This window comes from Molothrus ater, chromosome 6, assembly GCF_012460135.2.
Source record: "Molothrus ater isolate BHLD 08-10-18 breed brown headed cowbird chromosome 6, BPBGC_Mater_1.1, whole genome shotgun sequence".
NCBI lineage: Eukaryota > Metazoa > Chordata > Aves > Passeriformes > Icteridae > Molothrus > Molothrus ater.
The window spans coordinates 2,037,076-2,054,936 of record NC_050483.2 but is presented as its reverse complement, the minus strand read 5'-3'; the positions used below and the strand labels follow the sequence as shown (position 1 = coordinate 2,054,936).

At 40.2% G+C, this 17,861-nt stretch overlaps 1 protein-coding gene across 2 annotated transcripts in view; it reads right to left on the bottom strand.

The window, feature by feature from the left end:
* Positions 1-17,861, bottom strand: part of NAV2 (neuron navigator 2) — a 213,198-nt gene that overhangs the window by 16,962 nt on the left and 178,375 nt on the right. For both annotated transcript variants that reach the window (XM_054515028.1, XM_036383390.1), the window contains 9 exons: positions 17,623-17,811; positions 10,752-10,804; positions 9,447-9,470; positions 9,263-9,337; positions 5,813-5,896; positions 5,126-5,237; positions 4,458-4,603; positions 1,891-1,899; positions 1,324-1,496 (listed from right to left, as the gene is read on the bottom strand). In XM_054515028.1, coding sequence (XP_054371003.1) covers positions 1,324-1,496; positions 1,891-1,899; positions 4,458-4,603; positions 5,126-5,237; positions 5,813-5,896; positions 9,263-9,337; positions 9,447-9,470; positions 10,752-10,804; positions 17,623-17,811 — 865 coding nt within the window. The remainder of the gene's footprint in view (positions 1-1,323; positions 1,497-1,890; positions 1,900-4,457; positions 4,604-5,125; positions 5,238-5,812; positions 5,897-9,262; positions 9,338-9,446; positions 9,471-10,751; positions 10,805-17,622; positions 17,812-17,861) is intronic.

The following is a 17,861-nucleotide window of genomic DNA, read 5'->3' as shown; positions in this document are numbered from 1 at the left end:
CACCCACTAAAAAAAAAAACAACCAAACCTGAGTGAGAACATTTCAGCACATTTGTAACTGTATCTGTATAAAGATCAACCACACAGCTGCACATTATAAGGGCAATTTTAACATGTCTCTCCCTAAATCAGTTTCATGAGAGATGTTTTCCCCACCAAAAAGCCAGTAAGCCAAGACACACTAGTTTTACTTGAGCTCTATCCTTTCCCCAGTTCACATATTTACTCTTTGTTCGTGTTTATCCTTTTGGCTTCCATAGCAAGGTGAGATGTACCCACACAGCATTTTGGCTGATGACAGATGGGATCACCATTTGACAATTTTCTGGCCTGAGAGCTGTAAGGCACAACTTGCTGTAGTCACCAGAAACACACTGAGCTAGGCTCAAGAGACAGAAGAAGCTTTGAAACAAAAATCATGGGGGATTATCTTCTGCTACTGACATTTCATCACTGTTATACAGCTGGAAACTATTGCTATTGTTTTCACTTCTCCATGTGAAAACAAGTGGAGGGGAACTACTCCAATGCATTTGTTCTGGAATCAGGCTGGAAGCTCTGCACGACCTCCCAAGGTCAGGAGGCTGTCTGCTAATTACAGGTTTCACAATACTGCCTGTTACAGCTTTCTGTATTTATTTATCCTGCTCAAGTGACAAAGCTACTGATGAAATTAACATAAAAGCTGTTTCACTAAATTTTCCACGTACATTCTAAAATGTGAGTTCAGACTGAAAACAGCCTGGCAAGGGAATTGTTAAACTTTATTTCACAGGTGGCCATGGAAAGGACCAGGCACAGGTGGCTGGGAAGCTACAGAAGGAAAGAGGAGTGGATCATTTCCATCCACCAGGCACAAGCAGTTAGATGAGTTCATCTGTATCACTAACCCACAGTGTTCGAATTCCTTTCCTTTATCTATATTTGTCAATAGAATTGGGAACTTATCACAGCAGATGAATACAATGTGTGCTGTGTTTAGACAAGAGAGACAAAATCCCAGATTTGACCTGGTTTGTTTAATTAACAGCAAGAGATCCAATTTATTTGGCACCTCAAGGTCACCCTGGTTATAAATATTCTTGATACTCAGTACATTCTGCTGAGACAGCAACCCAATGAAATATTTACACTTCGGTACTGACGCAATGATTTTTGGCTTCCTGGACACTAATGGAAAGGTACTGGGTTGGGAGTCAGCTCATGCATCTTTAAATCTCTGAATAAATGAATTCAGCATTTCTGTCCGCTGCCTTTCCTCTACCAATGCAGCAAGATGCCTTTCATGCCGTTTTCTGTCTAAAAATTACAAAAATCACTTACAGGGAATTGGAATGGGAAGCTCTCAGCAGTGGTGTTGAAACAGTGGTGTTGTGGTGTGGTAGCTTTGGTGAGGAAGGTAAGGAAGAATCAGTCATCTCCTCAATGTCTGAATGAGAAGATGCTGACTTGGGAGATTTCTTTTTCCCAAAAGCTTGCTTGAAGGAGCTGCGTAACTGGAAAAAAAAAAAAGACCACAGCAGCACATCCATCATTAAGAGTGAAACCAGGCAAAAAAAGCCACAGACTAGAAACTCTCAACATGCAAATACTTCAGATGCTACAGCCATACTCACATACACAGTAACATGGGTGAAAAATAAAAAACAAAGCTTTTTTTTCCTTAACTATTTTATCAGATTAATAAGGTCAATAGGAGTGGCTATGGATGCTTCCTATTTTTTAAGAGCTATATGACAGCAAACTCTGTTGAGTGCAACAAGCTTTCCAGCAGCATGGTGACAGCTTGCAGCTGTGCTGGCACAGGGCCCAGGCCAGGTTAATGGTGCTGGAAGGGTTAGTGGTGTCAATGGGGGGTTAGCTGCAGAGTTTAAAGAAGGTCCTCCTTACCTCATTGACCTGCCGGAAGAAGTGCAAGCAAAAGGAAGTGGGGGAAGGAAAAAAGACATGTTTTAACAGATAAAGCCACTGATAAGGGAAGTTTTGGATTTCTGAGACAAACAAGACCAATGATTAACAAAGACAAACAGTTACTTTAAAACCAAAACCCTGTATTTTCCAAGACCAGGTGTCTCAAACCACATACAGCCATTGTTTTACATTACCTGAGGAAGACACCAGATCCAAACTCTTTAACTATTTAAATTACATTTTCTACTTAGCTCAGGCAGAGTGCTTTGGCTAAGAGCCAATTTAATAATGTATTTTTCCTTGCAGGAACAGGTTTTTCACCACGTGAAAAAACTGCAACTAAAATAACCTTTAGTAATGTGACTGGCATTTTCCAAACAAGAATTAATATTCAAGTCATTATAAACTGCTGTGACCCCAAAGCTACAATTCAAAAGTTAGTGCTCAAGAAGCATTTGGACAATGTTCTCAGATATATAGTTTCACTTTTAGGGAGCCCTAAAAGTTAAACCCCCATGGAATCAAGGTCTGGACTTGATGATCCCCATGGCTTCCCTCCCACTCAGGATACTCCACGTACACCTTTTAATGCCACTGTAAAAATTGCATACATACACAGGCCGGCTTAATATGAGCTAAAACCAGTTTTTTTAAGCTAGACAAAGACTCCTACAATGAGAAATGTTGAAACTCTGATGTTTCAGCTCTGAATGGACATCTGCATTGCTTCTACACAGAACACAAAGACCTTGGCTGAGAACTTCTTCAGCACTGGTGGAATAAACAATGTGTGAATCAGATTCAACTCCCGTATTCTTCGTTGTAGTGTTTTAATTTCCAATCTTCATTTCACAGCAATGATGCACTCATTTTTAATAACAACATAAAAATACTGTCCTGTTTCTTCTACTTCATGAAAACTTTATTTATTAACCTTTATAATAAAAAAATGTTCTCTTAATCTTCTTCAAAAATAGTTATCTGATGAGTGAGAAATGTGGGCCTGATGTAAGAGCATATCCACCAGGTTACAGTAACAAAAAATAGAAGCTAAACAAGAGTTTTAAAAAGTGTTTATCTTAACCAAGATTTAGTGACTACAAAAGTTTTGTGTCACAAACTAAGGGTTGCTAGAAATTTAAAAGCTTCAGCAATTTACTTTGTCTATGTACTAACTTACAGTACAAGAAGGATTTGGACAAGATGCTATTTCCATTCTACCAATTATTTAAGGGGCAGAGTGGAAATGCTTCTTTTATAGAGCAGCTGGCAATACCAAGAGATACCGCAATGAAACCTCTGAGATAAGAGAGAAATAAAAATAAGAACTTGTTCAGGAAGCTCTTTCTTACAGTTCAGGAGTTTCATTAACATTTCTGAGAGAATACTGAGCACATAGCTTTTACCAGCTCTAACCACATTTTGCATCTCTACAGATTTATCTGTACACCCAAGAGATACAGGGAGATTTAAATTCAGTGGGAAGAAAGGGGTGGATTGTTGTACTGACTACAATAAAGGATCTAGGGACTTCAGTCCAAACTACAATCAGACTAGGTCACTAAGGAAGTTATGGTCTAATTGAAAATGGAGTTGAAGATAATGTACCTTTCCTCCAGTACAGGGTACCTTGTACATAGTACATGATGAGCAAAGAGGGAAAAACGGGAAAGGACAGGTAAGTAATGCAAAAACTTCCAAAAGAGATGTCCATCATGAAAAATTTTCAAAGATCAGTATTTTTTATATTATTCTTAGCAGTCCAAGTTAATTCTGGACAAAGAGTTCTTAAACTGTTTAATATGTTCACTTATAAGAAAGTGCTACGAGATAAAAACAGAAGAAAACCCACAAGAATGATCTTCTCTTGTGAGCTTGTTTTCCTTTAATGACAGATGTCACATTTCCTAAAGGGACTGGACACCCTATTAGCCAGACCTGATCTTTGACAGCTGTCAAGCTAAAACTCAATCCTATGCAGAGTCAGCACAAGGATATACATCACTTACAACTCAGTTAAGCCTTCACAGGAGAGTTTACCCATGATTTAAGGAGTGCACAGTCCTTGTGCTAACCTGCTGCATGAGGCAGGAAGGAGCTGCATTTCACCAGACATCTTTTATGTAAAATCCTTTCCTTGGGATTTTTCCTCCTGAGAAGCTGAGAGGCCTCAGGAACAAAATGTACCCAATGGTTATCTGCTGCTGTGGAATGCAACAGGTGCATCTGGGATTGGCCCATGTTGGTTGTTTCTAATTAATGGCCAATCACAGTCAGCTGGCTCGGACTCTCTGTCTGAGACACAAGCCTTTGTTATCATTCCTTCTTTTTCTATTCTTAGTCAGCCTTCTTATGAAATCCTTTCTTCTATTCTTTTAGTATAGTTTTAATATAATATAGATCATAAAATAATAAATCAGCCTTCTGAAACACGGAATCAGATCCTCATCTCTTCCCTCATCCTTGGACCCCTGTGAACACGGTCACACTGTGCATGTCCTGACAATTTCACAAAAACCTCACACAGTCTCCTACAACATACTCACCCAGTTCTTCCTCTTCTTTTTCTTGGAGTCACTGTCGATGTTGCTGCCCACGCTGGAGTGGCTGGTGGCACTGTTGATGCTGGAGACACTGTCTGAGGAGTGCTGCCTCCGGATCCGCAGGTCCGCGGGCTGGGCAGCTCCAGGACCTGGATATCAATGCAGGCAGTGTCAAAATTAGCTAGGCAATGTGATGAATGGCATTAATAATGCAATTCTGAAGATACATTTTGGGAAACCAGCACTCTGACAAGCCCTTATCCCAATGGATGGATTGCGGATTTCAAATCCTTGTTTCTTGTGACAAGATTAAAATCAGAGATGCTTCAAACTTTTCCAGGACCTGGATATCAATGCAGGCAGTGTCAAAATTAGCTAGGCAATGTGATGAATGGCATTAAAAATACAATTCTGAAGATACATTTTGGGAAACCAGCACTCTGGCAAGCCCTTATCCCAATGGATGGATTGTGGATTTCAAATCCTTGTTTCTTGTGAGGAGATTAAAATCGGAGATGCTTCAAACTTTTCCTTCAGCAATTTATCACAGTGTAAATAAGTGGATTACTCTGGTCTCTGAGCAACCCTGATGGTTACATCAGCTGTTACACAGAGGACTGAGGTCTCACTGGAGAGCCCTGGCGTCTCTGTATGTGGTGCTTGTCTCTCACCTTTGCAGTTCAGCTCAGGTGTGTTGATCACTCCATTGATGGCAGCCTGAGCAGCAGCATTTTGTTTCTTCAGGAGTTCAATTGTCTTCCTTAACTCATTCAGTTCTGAGTCCTTGAATAAGGGAAAAAAACATAGGATAGTACACAGGAGAAGAACACCAAAGAAGCTGCTTTTCCATCCAAGTTTTGATAGTTCATAGTGACTTTATGGAATACATATGTACAAGGAGGTGAAAATTAGGTTTGGGATACCTGGGGAAGCACACCCTCAACAGGGTGCAAAACAGCTTAGGTATTATGATACCAAAAAAAATGCATGTATTCTGTAATGCAGAAATAATGTCTATTCAAGCATACTGTCCAAAAACACAATGCTGCCAGTCTTGTAAGTATTCTTCTTGGTGTTTCTTTCAAACATGCCCATTTATGGATGCATTGGGATGAAATATATTACAGAAATATGCAACAATCAATAGGAATAACCTGATCAGTTGCCACAAAATCCCAGTGCAGAAAATTAGTGTTTTATACAAATTATTTTTTACATTTTACTCTGTCACCACAAATGAGGGAGCTAAGTTAAATTGACTTATGTTTGTGACTTTTTCCCCCACACAGCTACAGAAGGAGCACGGGCAACAATGCTGGGAACAGAAGTGAAGGCTTCCAAATGCTTTTGAAGCTTGCCTTTTGCTCTGCTGTCATGGTCAGGCTCTGCAGTCGGATTGTCATGTTCCCCAGGCTCTGCTCAAACGCTGCCACCAGGTGAGCCTGAAATCAAACCACACAGGAGGAGTCAGTTCTCTTCCCCCAAAAAGGAGTATTTCTGCAGGTATTTAATCAGTCCACCCAGTGCATGGCATTGTTTGTTGTGTAAATGGTGCAGAGAAAACAACACTGCCTAGAAAAGGTCAAATGAGTAGAGCACACATTATGGAAATGCTTGCCAACAATAAAACATAAATCAAGTTTTCGTATAGAGAAGAGTAAGGCAGAAATTTCCCTCCAACTCAATCAGTATTTTCCTTTGTGGATAATTAAGGCAAAAAGATGTTGGCAGTCACAGGGGTGGAGGTTCTCCCTGTGTTTATCCCACCAGGAGAGCAGATGCTTTGTTAGATGATGCACCTGCATCTAACTCCAAGACTTCTCCCCTATTTGAGTGCACCTCGCTTCCAGCCAAGGTTAGCTTGCTTACATATCATCCAAAATTCCTGCTGCTTGGCCAATTACCCTCTTTTCTTTTCCCAAGGAAAGAAAAAAAAAAAGTGCTTCCTGAGAAAAAGATTCTACATTCTTCTCCCAAGAAGCATGGAGAACACAGTGTCCATTACATGAAAGACATCAGCTAGGAATTGAAAATGACTGAGAGGCAAAAGGAAGGAAAAGTAGATTGGGAAGATGGAAAAGAATGTAAGAAACTGTATTTCTACAGCCATGACATGGCACTGTTTTCTAGGTATTCATATGCATACATAACTGATCACAGGTGTATTTCAATATGTATTTGTCTCATTAGCCATAATAATCTACACTAACCATTAAAAAATAGCTTCATTTATCTATTAAAAATAATTCTACATGCACAATGACAAGTCAAATGGTGAAATTTTTCCAAGCAGAAAAAGATATTTTCTCACCTAAAAAATACAGAATAGCAAAACCTTTCACAGACTCATTCAGCAGCAGCACACAGTTGACTTATCCTAAATAACTGTTCTCACATTCACAAAGAAAACAAACATGAGCAGTACAATAACATGGGGATGTGCAGCTCTCATTCCCATCAGCCCCTATGAAAATAAGCAGAGCTGAGACTGTGAGAAAATGGCAAAAAGTAATTCAAAACCTAACACTACACACGTAGGAAAATCTAAATATTTATTTTAAAAACACAGAGTGCACAGCTTCTGTTGGGGAGGATGAACAGGGAACAACAAAGCTGATATTCAGGGATCCTCAGCAATACTTTTCAAAAGCAAAAAATAAATGGGCAAACAGGAGTGCATGGATTAGTAACAGATACAAACCCTTAATGCTTTGACCTGAGCCTTAAAAACCAGTTGCTCTTTCCAAACTGGATCTTGCAATTATTCCTATCTTGAAATCATTCAGTGAGCTAAGAAAAAAAATGTAATCTCCATTTTCTATAGCAGGAGCAAAATGTTTTCAAATTCATGCCCTTGATAGCTTGAGAAGCATCAACAACTGCAATGTCTATGCAAGGAAACTCAGGAAAAAACCTGTTAACTGAAGAGATTCATTTAAATTGTCAAAGTTTTAATTGCCTTTTAAAGGAAATGTCCAAGTGTCTTAACTAACAGCATTTATTAGTCTCAATCTTTTTGGGAACAGACCCTGCCTTTTACATGGAAAAAGGATGTTCTCTGGAAAGAAGTGGCTAAAGACCGAAATTTAATAGTGGGACAGTTATAGCAACATCTCTGTTGCCAATTTATGGACAGATCAGGAAGATCAGGGGCAGGCTCAAGTCTAAGAAGTTTAAATAGCATGAATAAAACACTGTAAGATTTTAGCAAAGTGAACTAAGCAAAAATGGAATATTATCAAAATAATAAATTATATGCTTTGTTATTTTGGGGGTTTTTGGGTTTTTTTTTGAGAAAAGCCCACAAGAAAAACCCACAAAAACCCAAATGACCCCAATCTAAACAAAACCATACAGGAGTGTACACTAAAAACTGTTCTCCACAAAGAGAGTGGTAGCAACCACATAGAAATTCTTGGGCAGATGAAGAGCAGCTGGGCCAGGCAGTGAGCAGCCTGTGCTGAGCACCAGCCCAGTGACCCTGAACTGTGGGAAGGAGAATGCAATAAAGCCACAGCAGAGCCAAATGAGCTGCTCAGCTGACAAGGTCTTTGTTTGAAGGACACAAGCTGGGTTATTTAACAACATCATTAAAAACCTATGCAAGAAAATCTGGTCCTGCTTTCCCACAAGTAAAAGAATCTTCTGGGGGAAAACCAATTCCTGTATCCATCCCCTTTGTATTTGAAAGGCAAATATAAGATTTAACTTTTGAAAGATGTTGAAACTGTTTTCTTTTCCTCTTGGGACAGTAACTAAGTGGTTTCATTCAGCCAAAGCCCTTTTATTTGACTTCCCTGTAGTAACTGTGTTCTTAGTTTTCTGGCCCCATTTTCAAGCTGGATGAAGCACTGTGGTGCCTGGAGTGGACAGCACAGATTTCCCCTTGAATCTTTCCTGTGATGCTGCTCAGGTGAACCTGTCCTTTCCTGTCCCAAGCTTTGCACTCCCCCAGTTCCCAGAGCTGATGGACAGGGAAATCCCCTTCAAGCAGCACAAGTTCTGATGTTCATTCATTCCCATAAACCAGGATGTCAGGATGATCTGATCTGCTATTCATCTCCAGCTTATTTACTCTAGAATTGCTTATTTTCCTTGCAAGCTTCTGTGTTGCAGACTCCTGCTATCTGTGACTGCAGCACAGAACACACAAATAAACTTGCTCAGGGTCATACAGTATTGCCTCAACACCTCCTGGATTCCAAGTATTTTTTTTTTCCCTGAGTGTCTTAAATTACTTATCCCTCAAATTCCAGAAAGGAACAAGCAGAAGTATTGTCTACACTGACAAAAAATCAGGTACCTCAGTTCTTCAGGCTTAACTTTAAATCAGTTTCCAAAGCCCCTTATGCCAGCATTATTTATCATGCCACATCTTTATGCAACAGAAAAACATAGTGAATTTCAGTCCAAGTTTCTATTAACTTTTATTCCTACCAATTAAAATCTTTATCTGTATCTCATCCTACCCAAATGTCAAAGCAAGACACTGTTTTTTAAAAAAAAGACCCTGTCCTGAATGATCTTCTCAGGACCTTAAGATGGCTTAGACAGCTATAAAGCCAAATTCTTATTATTATAATTCAGTTTTTAAAGAAAAGTATAAGATAATTTATATAATTTAGTAGGGCAGAGGATGCTATTTTTGAACATGTCCCACACATGCATACAGTTATTTCTTTAAACACATCAATAATACAAACTGAATGTTATATACATGAAATCTTTTTGTCACTTCAAGAACCTGGGTGGTAATTGTTGCATTAAATGCATTCCAGGTTAGTGTTTGCCCTCAGAGCTGTACTCACATTAGCAGTCAGCTGAGTTGTCAGAGCTGACACTTTTTCTTGGGATGCATCCAATTCTCTCCGCAGCTTGCGAATCTGAGGGTTTCAAGAGAGCACTTTAGTGCATCACAGCAAGGAGAAATAAAACAGCAGCACAGAGAATGCACAGTGGCATTTCTGCTTGTCAAAGAGGATGTGCTCTTACCTCTGACTGGCACTTCTCTTCAGGCTGTAAAATAAAAGGAATTATGTGAGGATATTGCAACATAACCAGCCTGACACATTTATGCAAATTATCTTTTTGTATTTCAAGAATTCTAATATGAACTCCCTATTTTGGATTCCCTCATCCATATTCAGTCTACTTTAGTCTCCTAATTTATTTACTCTCAAGGAAAAAGAAAATAGGCTTCTGGAGGTACTTCCTTCTGCAGGAAGGAATTTGGGCTCCACCTCAGCCTGCTGACCAGTGCACCTCTGATGTCAGTCATGGAAGAGTGAGAAGTCCTGGCTCTGTCCACAAGGGACTGCAGGAGGCTCTGAGGAACCAGGACTGCCACAGAACTTGGCTGATCCTGGGCAATTCCCTTCATCCCACAGAACTTGGCTGATCCTGGGCAATTCCCTTCATCCTACACTCAGCTCTCCATGGGAAGGAGGTCGCATTTTTGCATTCTAAAGTGATGTGAAAAAGAAAATAAAAAACTAAAAATTCCTCCCATTTGGGTGCTGCCAAGGCACTGTGGGTGCACACAGCCAGCTCTGAGGATGCCAAGTGGATGCTCTGAGCCTCCACTGTGGTCAGCATGACAGAAGTGTGGCTGCTATGGCCTGTTTCTAACCACAGCTATCAGCTAAGGACAAGCATGGGGTAGGAAGTCACACACTCCACTGTTTCTAAGAAAACATGCTCACTTCCAGCCACCAGGAAAATTACACCCATCCCAACACACTATTGCAGCAAGCACAGGAACCTGAAGCTCTGGGTGCTCCCCTGCTATTTTCAAACTCCAGCAAGCCTTATTTTAGGATCAGATAACCAAAAGGAATACATACTTGTGGAGAAAATGTTACTGGCACAGTGACTAAATTACCTTTTTTTAAGAATTATTAATATTTGTGCATTGAAAAGTGAACTTCTTTAGTAGTAAATCATTAATATAAGGATGGGATTACTTTATTTAGCAAATTTTGGGATGCTGTAAGTAATAAAGTTAAAATCTCCTCATATCTACTAAGGTGCTTTGTAGCAAAACCTACTTAGCATGGCATAAAACACAGACTCAAAAAATCAGTGGCTGCTTTTAGGCCATTGAAGTCTGTGTTTAATGTGCTAAATATCCACAGGCGCCTTCAAGAACATAAACATTCCTTTCCTAGCTAGCATTCAGAACACAGTCAAATGAAAACTGCTTTTTTCCTGCTCCTTGAATGGCAAAACTAGCACAGCAAGACCAGCCAATTCAATAATTTTGATGAATAAATACACACTTCATTTCATTATACTCACTGTGGAATAAATAGATGATGTACTGGACACCAAAGAGAGAGAAGAACCATGCACTACAAGAAAGAAAATAAACACAATGAATTTAAGTGCACTAACCACAGGGTGGAATCATCATAAATCATCCCCTGTAAACAACCAATCTGCCGTAGAAATACTTTCACAAACTTCACCATCCATCATAAACTTAATTATATTATTGTACCAATAATGTATGGTTTGAAGCATGCATTGCCAGCTGATACAATCCATAACCTTGGATTTGGTAAAGCTGTTTCAAAATTCTCACAATACTTGTTTTTTTGGGAAAATTAGGTGTGGCCAAAACTTTACAAAAGTTTTGATGAAGGTCTGTTCAGAGATAAATATTTCTCTGCATAGTTTATATTAAAATTCTTGCAAAAGGGCTTACTCAAGACTAAAAAAATCCCAAGAAATGCAGAAGAGATTACAAAATTAAATCTAAGTATTTTTTCTTTAGTTTTAGGTGAGACTGAGGTTTGTTGGTTTTTTTTAAGCAACAGACCAAGATGGGAATGTCCTGAGGAAACCACAACACCCAGCTCCAGTGTGTAACCAGATGCTCCAGGAGAAGACGTGGAGGACCCAAGGAAAAAAAACCATTGTCTAATTTTGGGGCTGTGAATTCTCCTCTAAATGCAGCTGTGTCTTCCTTCTGCTGACTTAAGGGAGCTGCATCAGTGCATCAATGAGCCCAATGTTCCTTTTCCCTGTAGGGTTTCTTGGTGTTTCTTTAAAGCAAGGACATTTTTTTAACAAGGCAAAGTTTGTTCTCTCATAAAAAATTAACAGTGAAAACACAGCTACAAGACTTTCTGGAAAAGGATTAGTTTCAAGCAATTTTTGCATTTAAATTCAATAAAGGACATACATATACACTGATGACCTAGATGATCTTCAGAGGTTCCTTCCAACCTTAACTATTCTGTGATTCTCAAGGCTGTTGCCATCCTGATGCCTGTTACATCAGGATTTACATACAAATATAGCATTATTTCATTCTTTATTAGATATTGAAAAAAGTACCTGAAGCTATTCTTTCTGTGACTGAAACATGCAAAATTACTTTCCCCTTATTTTTAGTTTTAGAAACAAATAGTACTGAACTGAAACTTCATTCAAAATTCAGGTAACTGAACACAAATCATATGAAATAGCATAAAATCATTTTTTCTTTCTTCTAAGTCCTCCAGCAAAAAAAAAAAAAAAAAAAAGAAAAAAGTTTAGAAAAGCTGCCATTTTGCTTTAATTACCTAGAGTAATTCTACATTTGTACTAAATGGGTTCTGCTTTCCCACTGACATTATATCCTAAGGCAATACTGGAAAGAGAAGTAAACAAGGTCTAAGTTGGCTTCTGAAGGAATTTAAGATAATTTAGAGAACCCACAAGAAAGTGAAAAAAACCCCTCACATCCATTTGCTTTCTCTGGGTAATCATATTTTCAATTAAAACGATCTTTCTAGTTACACATTAAGGACTATCCTGCACTAAGAACATAAAATAAGTGTGTGAGTCAGAGCCAGGCTGTGTCTAATGGTGTGCTCCAGCCCTGGCTGCAACCACAGCCCATGTTTACTGAAAAGAATGAAAAGAGGAGACAGATACACAGTGATTATTCCCCAGGTACATCTTTGCACCTTCTGGGAATCAGCAGAGAGGGAAATTCCAGGGGTGGAAGCTGCAGTCAGACCATTATTTTGGCTGCTGTGACCTGTCTACCATTAACTCCCTTAACTGCTACTGAATCCACTGACAGATTTTGTCTGCAACGAAAAATTCTCTTGAGTTCAGAAATATAATTCTTTGCAGCTGTTTTAGACCTGCTACTGAATTAGTAAGTTCCTTGAGTGCCTCCATGCCATTGTGCTAACAGAAGGAATGGATGACCAATCTCTTCATAACAAACAAAAATTCAATACACATTGCTTCAACCATCACTTTCCATGCTGAAGAATTCTACTTTAACTTTATATCACAGATGTTCTGTGCTTAAGATCTCCTTCTCCCTTTTCTTTACTTGCATTTTCCCCTTAAGATTTTTAAGATGGAAAGTCCAAAGTGAGGCAATATTGCACAAGGCCACAAATGTGCAATTCAGAGAGGGAATATAATATATTTTCTGGTCTGCTTCCCTATGTTCTTCCTTGTTGAATTTTTTCCCTAATAGATATATAACCAAAAAAGAGCCCTACCACTGGCCAGAGAGGAAACAGAAACTTTATCATGGACTTGGTCAGACACAACACAAAGTTAGCATCAGCTGGAATTTTTAAGATCACATTGGGACTTTAATACAGGAGAGAAGATGCAAAATAAGAAAAAAGGGGGAAAGAACATATAACTCTGGGAATCCTACTCCTGCCTTGTGAAACACCAGCATCACATAGAATCATAGATTTATTTGGGTTGGAAAAGACCTCTAAGATTAGGCCAGCACTGCCAAGGCCATCAGTAAACCATGTCCCTAAGGACCACATAGACACAGGAATGGTGACTCATGTGCACCATTTGAACGTGCACATAATTTCGGATTTCTCATTTTAAGGACACTGAGGAGTTAATATACTTGTGCAATTTCTTTTTAAAGGATCTGCAGATGGCTACTTGAAGGCTATTTAATTAGGAGCCTGAAGGCAGTTATGCTCCTGATGCAATTCCTGTTTCTTGCAGCCAGCATGCAACTGCATGCAGCCCACAAACCCAAATTAGTCTGGAGCTATTATTTTAAAGCACTGTAAACGCAAGGCAAGCATGTATCATTTTTAATGCTAGAAAAGAAAGGCTCTAGCTGTGACCATCTGCTCAGAGAGCAGAAAGAAAAACTGTAGCACAAAAAGGAATAACAATTTATATTCCAACGATAAAGAATTAACTTTGTTTTTCTCTTGGAGGCTGAAGTATCAGGGTGGAGCCAGTGGCAGCCCAGCTCCTGGGGAAGACTGTTGGCTGGAGAAGTGGGGAAACTGGAGAGCCAGGAGAGCACTCAGATTTTATGCTGTGTTTGTTCCCCAGGAGGTTCTGGTGAGTTTGGAGGCTGCTCCTGCTGGCCCTGTCTGTCACAAGAGTTACTGCAAGGCTGACCAACCTCCCCACCTACCTGCTGTGCTGTGAGAGAACATGACTGTACTTCATACCCAGAGACAGGAGAAGAAAAGGCTTGAAAGAATAAATCCTGGCCCTGCTTTGAGGTTAATGAGAAACAAATGCCTTGTAATACTATGTGCTAGGAAATAATTAAGAAGTAGGTTGGTAAGCTTCATTTAAGACCTGGATTTGCTTCATTGACACTGGATGATTGTATAAAATCAATTTGTTCATTAACCACAAATTTAAATTTCTCTAATACTTTAAAATCTCTTCTCTCAGGGTGAAGGCAAACCTCTGCTATATTCAGAAACACTTAACCACTTAGACCCTGAGAAATAAGCAGGAGCTATAAGCAGGTTAGCTTAGTAGTAAGCCTTCTCTTAGTAGTAAGCCAGGGAAATGAGGGAAGGCCTTTCTCCTGAAGATAAAAATACAGAGACTACACCTACACATTCAATCCATATGGTAAAATATTATTATCCTTTTAGGTGTGAAAAATTGAGGAAACTCTGAAAGGGATCTTCAGCATGTCCCTTGTAGGGTCAAATTAGTTCCTCAGATACAAAAGTGGTATTTTCCAAGCACTTTCAAGTCCATTACTTAGTGGATATTTCTTGGACTTCATTTTTATTACTTTTTTCAAATTAATAAAAAGCACTTCATAGAACATTTCACCTAAGTCTTTTCAGATTTTCCTTTTCTTCTTTTTTTTTAATGGTTTGTCTTCAAACATGCAATACTTATTGAATGTTTATCCAAACCAGGCTCTCTGCTGGACAAGAACTTCTGAACTACAGGAGAGAGTTTAACCTCCAATGTGCCAAAATGGACTTGCTGCAATCTTGAGCACAGTTAAAACACTAAGGCTACAATTTTTTGGAGGTTGTCTTCAGTAGAACCCAAGCAAATTTTGCTGCAGTAGCTCTTCTGGTAAGTCACTGAAGTGTAACACAGATACAGAGACTCAAATTCCTTCCCAGATTATACTGACTGACTGAGCATCTGGCAGCCTTTGACTGTTTCTGATCATTCAGCTTTCTGAGAGCAAACAAAGGTTAATTCCTGCAATGACCCAGCTTTTAGCTCTGTAGAACTATTATAATAATTCTCAACTCCTAATAAAAATCCTTAGCCACAGACCTCTAAAATACAATAAAATGTACTGAAGTTAGACTGACTAAATTCGATAACCAATTAATTAATTAATCTTTCCAGAGACATATCCAATACATATTCTCTACCTTCTCCAATGGCAAAAAACCATGATGGGATAACCAGAATCTCCAGGAAGACACTTTGCAGCTCTCAAAGGTTTCTGCAAGCACTGAAGTGTGGCTCCCATGCAGGCCTGGTTCTTGGGCAGCAACAACCATGGGGCACTGGTATTAACAGTGCTGAGTAAGAGCAGGTCTCCAGAAGCACAGGAAAGAGCCATCAAAAGCTTGTGTGGCCTGTGAAGTGCAATCAAGATCCTCCCAACCCTTGCCAGAAAGGAGATTTAAGACTCAAAGGGTTAACGTTGAAAATGTTTCCTATGAATCCCTCCATGCTTGACTTTTCAAAGTGCAATGCTTGAGGATTTTAATGTGTGCTCACAGCTGCTCCTCCTACAGCTACAAGGATGCCTGATCAGGAGCAACCAAACTAAACATTCCTTTCTAGGTAAATGCTTTTTCTTACTATATTTACATGGGTTCTTTTTATCAGGTGTGGTTACATATTTGAAAAGATGATGCAGCACTAAATAGACAAGCCTAGATGTTTCAAAGAACTACTCAATGCCCTTTGGAATATCTGTTGTATCAAGCCAGGACATTCAGCAGAAATGAAAAGCAAAGGCTATTTGAGTACAGTTTAAATACTGGAAAAATTACTGGGATAGAAACAGTCCAACTGATATCACTTATCTATACTATAAGCAGAAATGTGGAAGTGCAAGTTCAGAATACCCCTATTGAAGAAACACTGATGTGCTGACTCTAACCTTGAAATAGTCGTTCTGAGAGCACAAAAAATTAAGCACAGGATATGTTTAAGCCATTTCTTGAACAGTCAAGGTCTAGGTACAACACTTATTTCCTGTGTCTGACCAACACAATCACTGAAAAAACATGATTCTCTCTGTCATCATTCACATCTGTCTCTGTGACCAGTGACAGGACCCAAGGGAATGTCCTGAAGTTGTGTCAGGGAGGTTCAGGTTGGATATCAGGAAAAGGCTCCTCACCCAAAGGGTGACTGGGCACTGAACAGGCTCCCCAGGGAAGCAGTCACAGCAGCAAGGCTGGCAGAGTTTGAGAAGTGTTTGGACAACGCTCTCAGGCACATGGGGTGATTGTTGGGGTGCCCTGGGCAGGGCCAGGAGTTGGATTTGATGATCCCAGTGGGTCTCTTCCAACACTCTGATTCTACAATCAGAACAGCCACGAACAGGACTATGGTTTTAGCTACCACTGAGAGCTCCACACTGAGAAAGCTGTGTTTGAACAGAGAAGGGCCCAGTTCCTGTGCAAAGGCCACCCTCTGTGTTGGCAGTTCTGGACACTGAGCATTTTAGACTTTCTGTGCTGACAGACTGACTCCCAGGAGAGCACTGTATTTGTCCTGAGGCCATGGAAAAGGCTTCAAAAATTGATTGATAGCACTGGGATTACAGGTGTGTAGTTGATTAGAAGTGTGTAATATCATAGGGTGGGAAAACATAGAGTTTGGGGTTTTAGAATATGGTAATATATATAAAGTAAGATGGAAGTTTTAGGGCAGAGGCTGATGCTTCTTCTTTACCTTCTTATTCCTTCCTCTTCCTGGGTTTGGGTGGTATTTTGTAATTGCACAGAAAAGTCCACATTGCAGACTTTGAGTGATTAGTCACTGGATTAAGAGTGAAAATAATTTAGGTGTCATTTCTTAATTGGATAGGTTAGCCTTAAAAGACCTTGTACAGAAAGATAGATAGCCATTTTGTAGCTTGTTAGTAGAACACTGCAGAACTCAACTTTAGGGTTTCTGTGGTTGAGGTGACCCCAAGGTATTAAAAAGTCTTTTTTTTTCTTAGCCTTGTGACTGAAGAAGTTGAGATTAGTTGGTTTTGTTTTTCAAGGCTGTTTATTTTTCTTTTCTATTCCATTCCTTCTCTGACCTGCTGAGATCTGTCCAGCAGGTTGGGTTGTGGCACAGTCCCTGCCCTTGGGGTGGTGTTAACTTTTTACACTAAGAACCACGTGTACTTTATTTACAATAATTTCCCAATACCCATCACCTATGTTAGACAGTCTGTCTCTACCCTAAACCAATCCAGAAGTGTCACCATCACAGCAGAAGATGGAGGACAAGAAGGAGAAGAAGGACAGGACACACCCAGATTCCTCCATCTTGCTTTTTGAACTCCCATTCTAAAACCCCAAAATTCTACTTTTCCACCCTGTAACAAATTCACTATCATTCTATTCAAACCCTTGTGGCTTGTATCTCCTCACACAAAGTTGGCAATTTTCTCCATGGGCTAAAATGGAAGGCACAGGTGTCTTTGACTCCATGCCAGGATTTTTAAGCTCTTTGCCAGGGTCTGGAATCACCCAGGGCAGCCAGAGCAATGTCCTGGGTCTTGACAACGAATTGTAACACAGACAAGAAACAATGAACACCCTGAGTGCGAGCACGGAGCACCGTCTGTAGCGCCTCAACTGCGACCGTGGCAGAGGCAGAAGAAGCAGCCAAACCCCGGCCCCCGTGAGCACGCCCAGCCCCGCGGGCCCGCACTGACCCTCCTCGAAGCCGTCGCGGAAGGAGCCGGAGCGGCTCATGGTGCGGCTCTTGTCGTCCAGGGACACGGAGCTGTTGCGGAGGCGCGTGTCGCCGTAGGGCTCGTAGGGGCCGTCGGCGTTGGACAGGCTGTGCGTGCGCAGCATGCTGGGGTTGGACAGGCTCATCTGCGCCGCGCTCGTGGGGCTCGCTGCAAAGCAAGCAACAAACACGCGCGTTGCTGCGGCGGTTTGCGGGCAG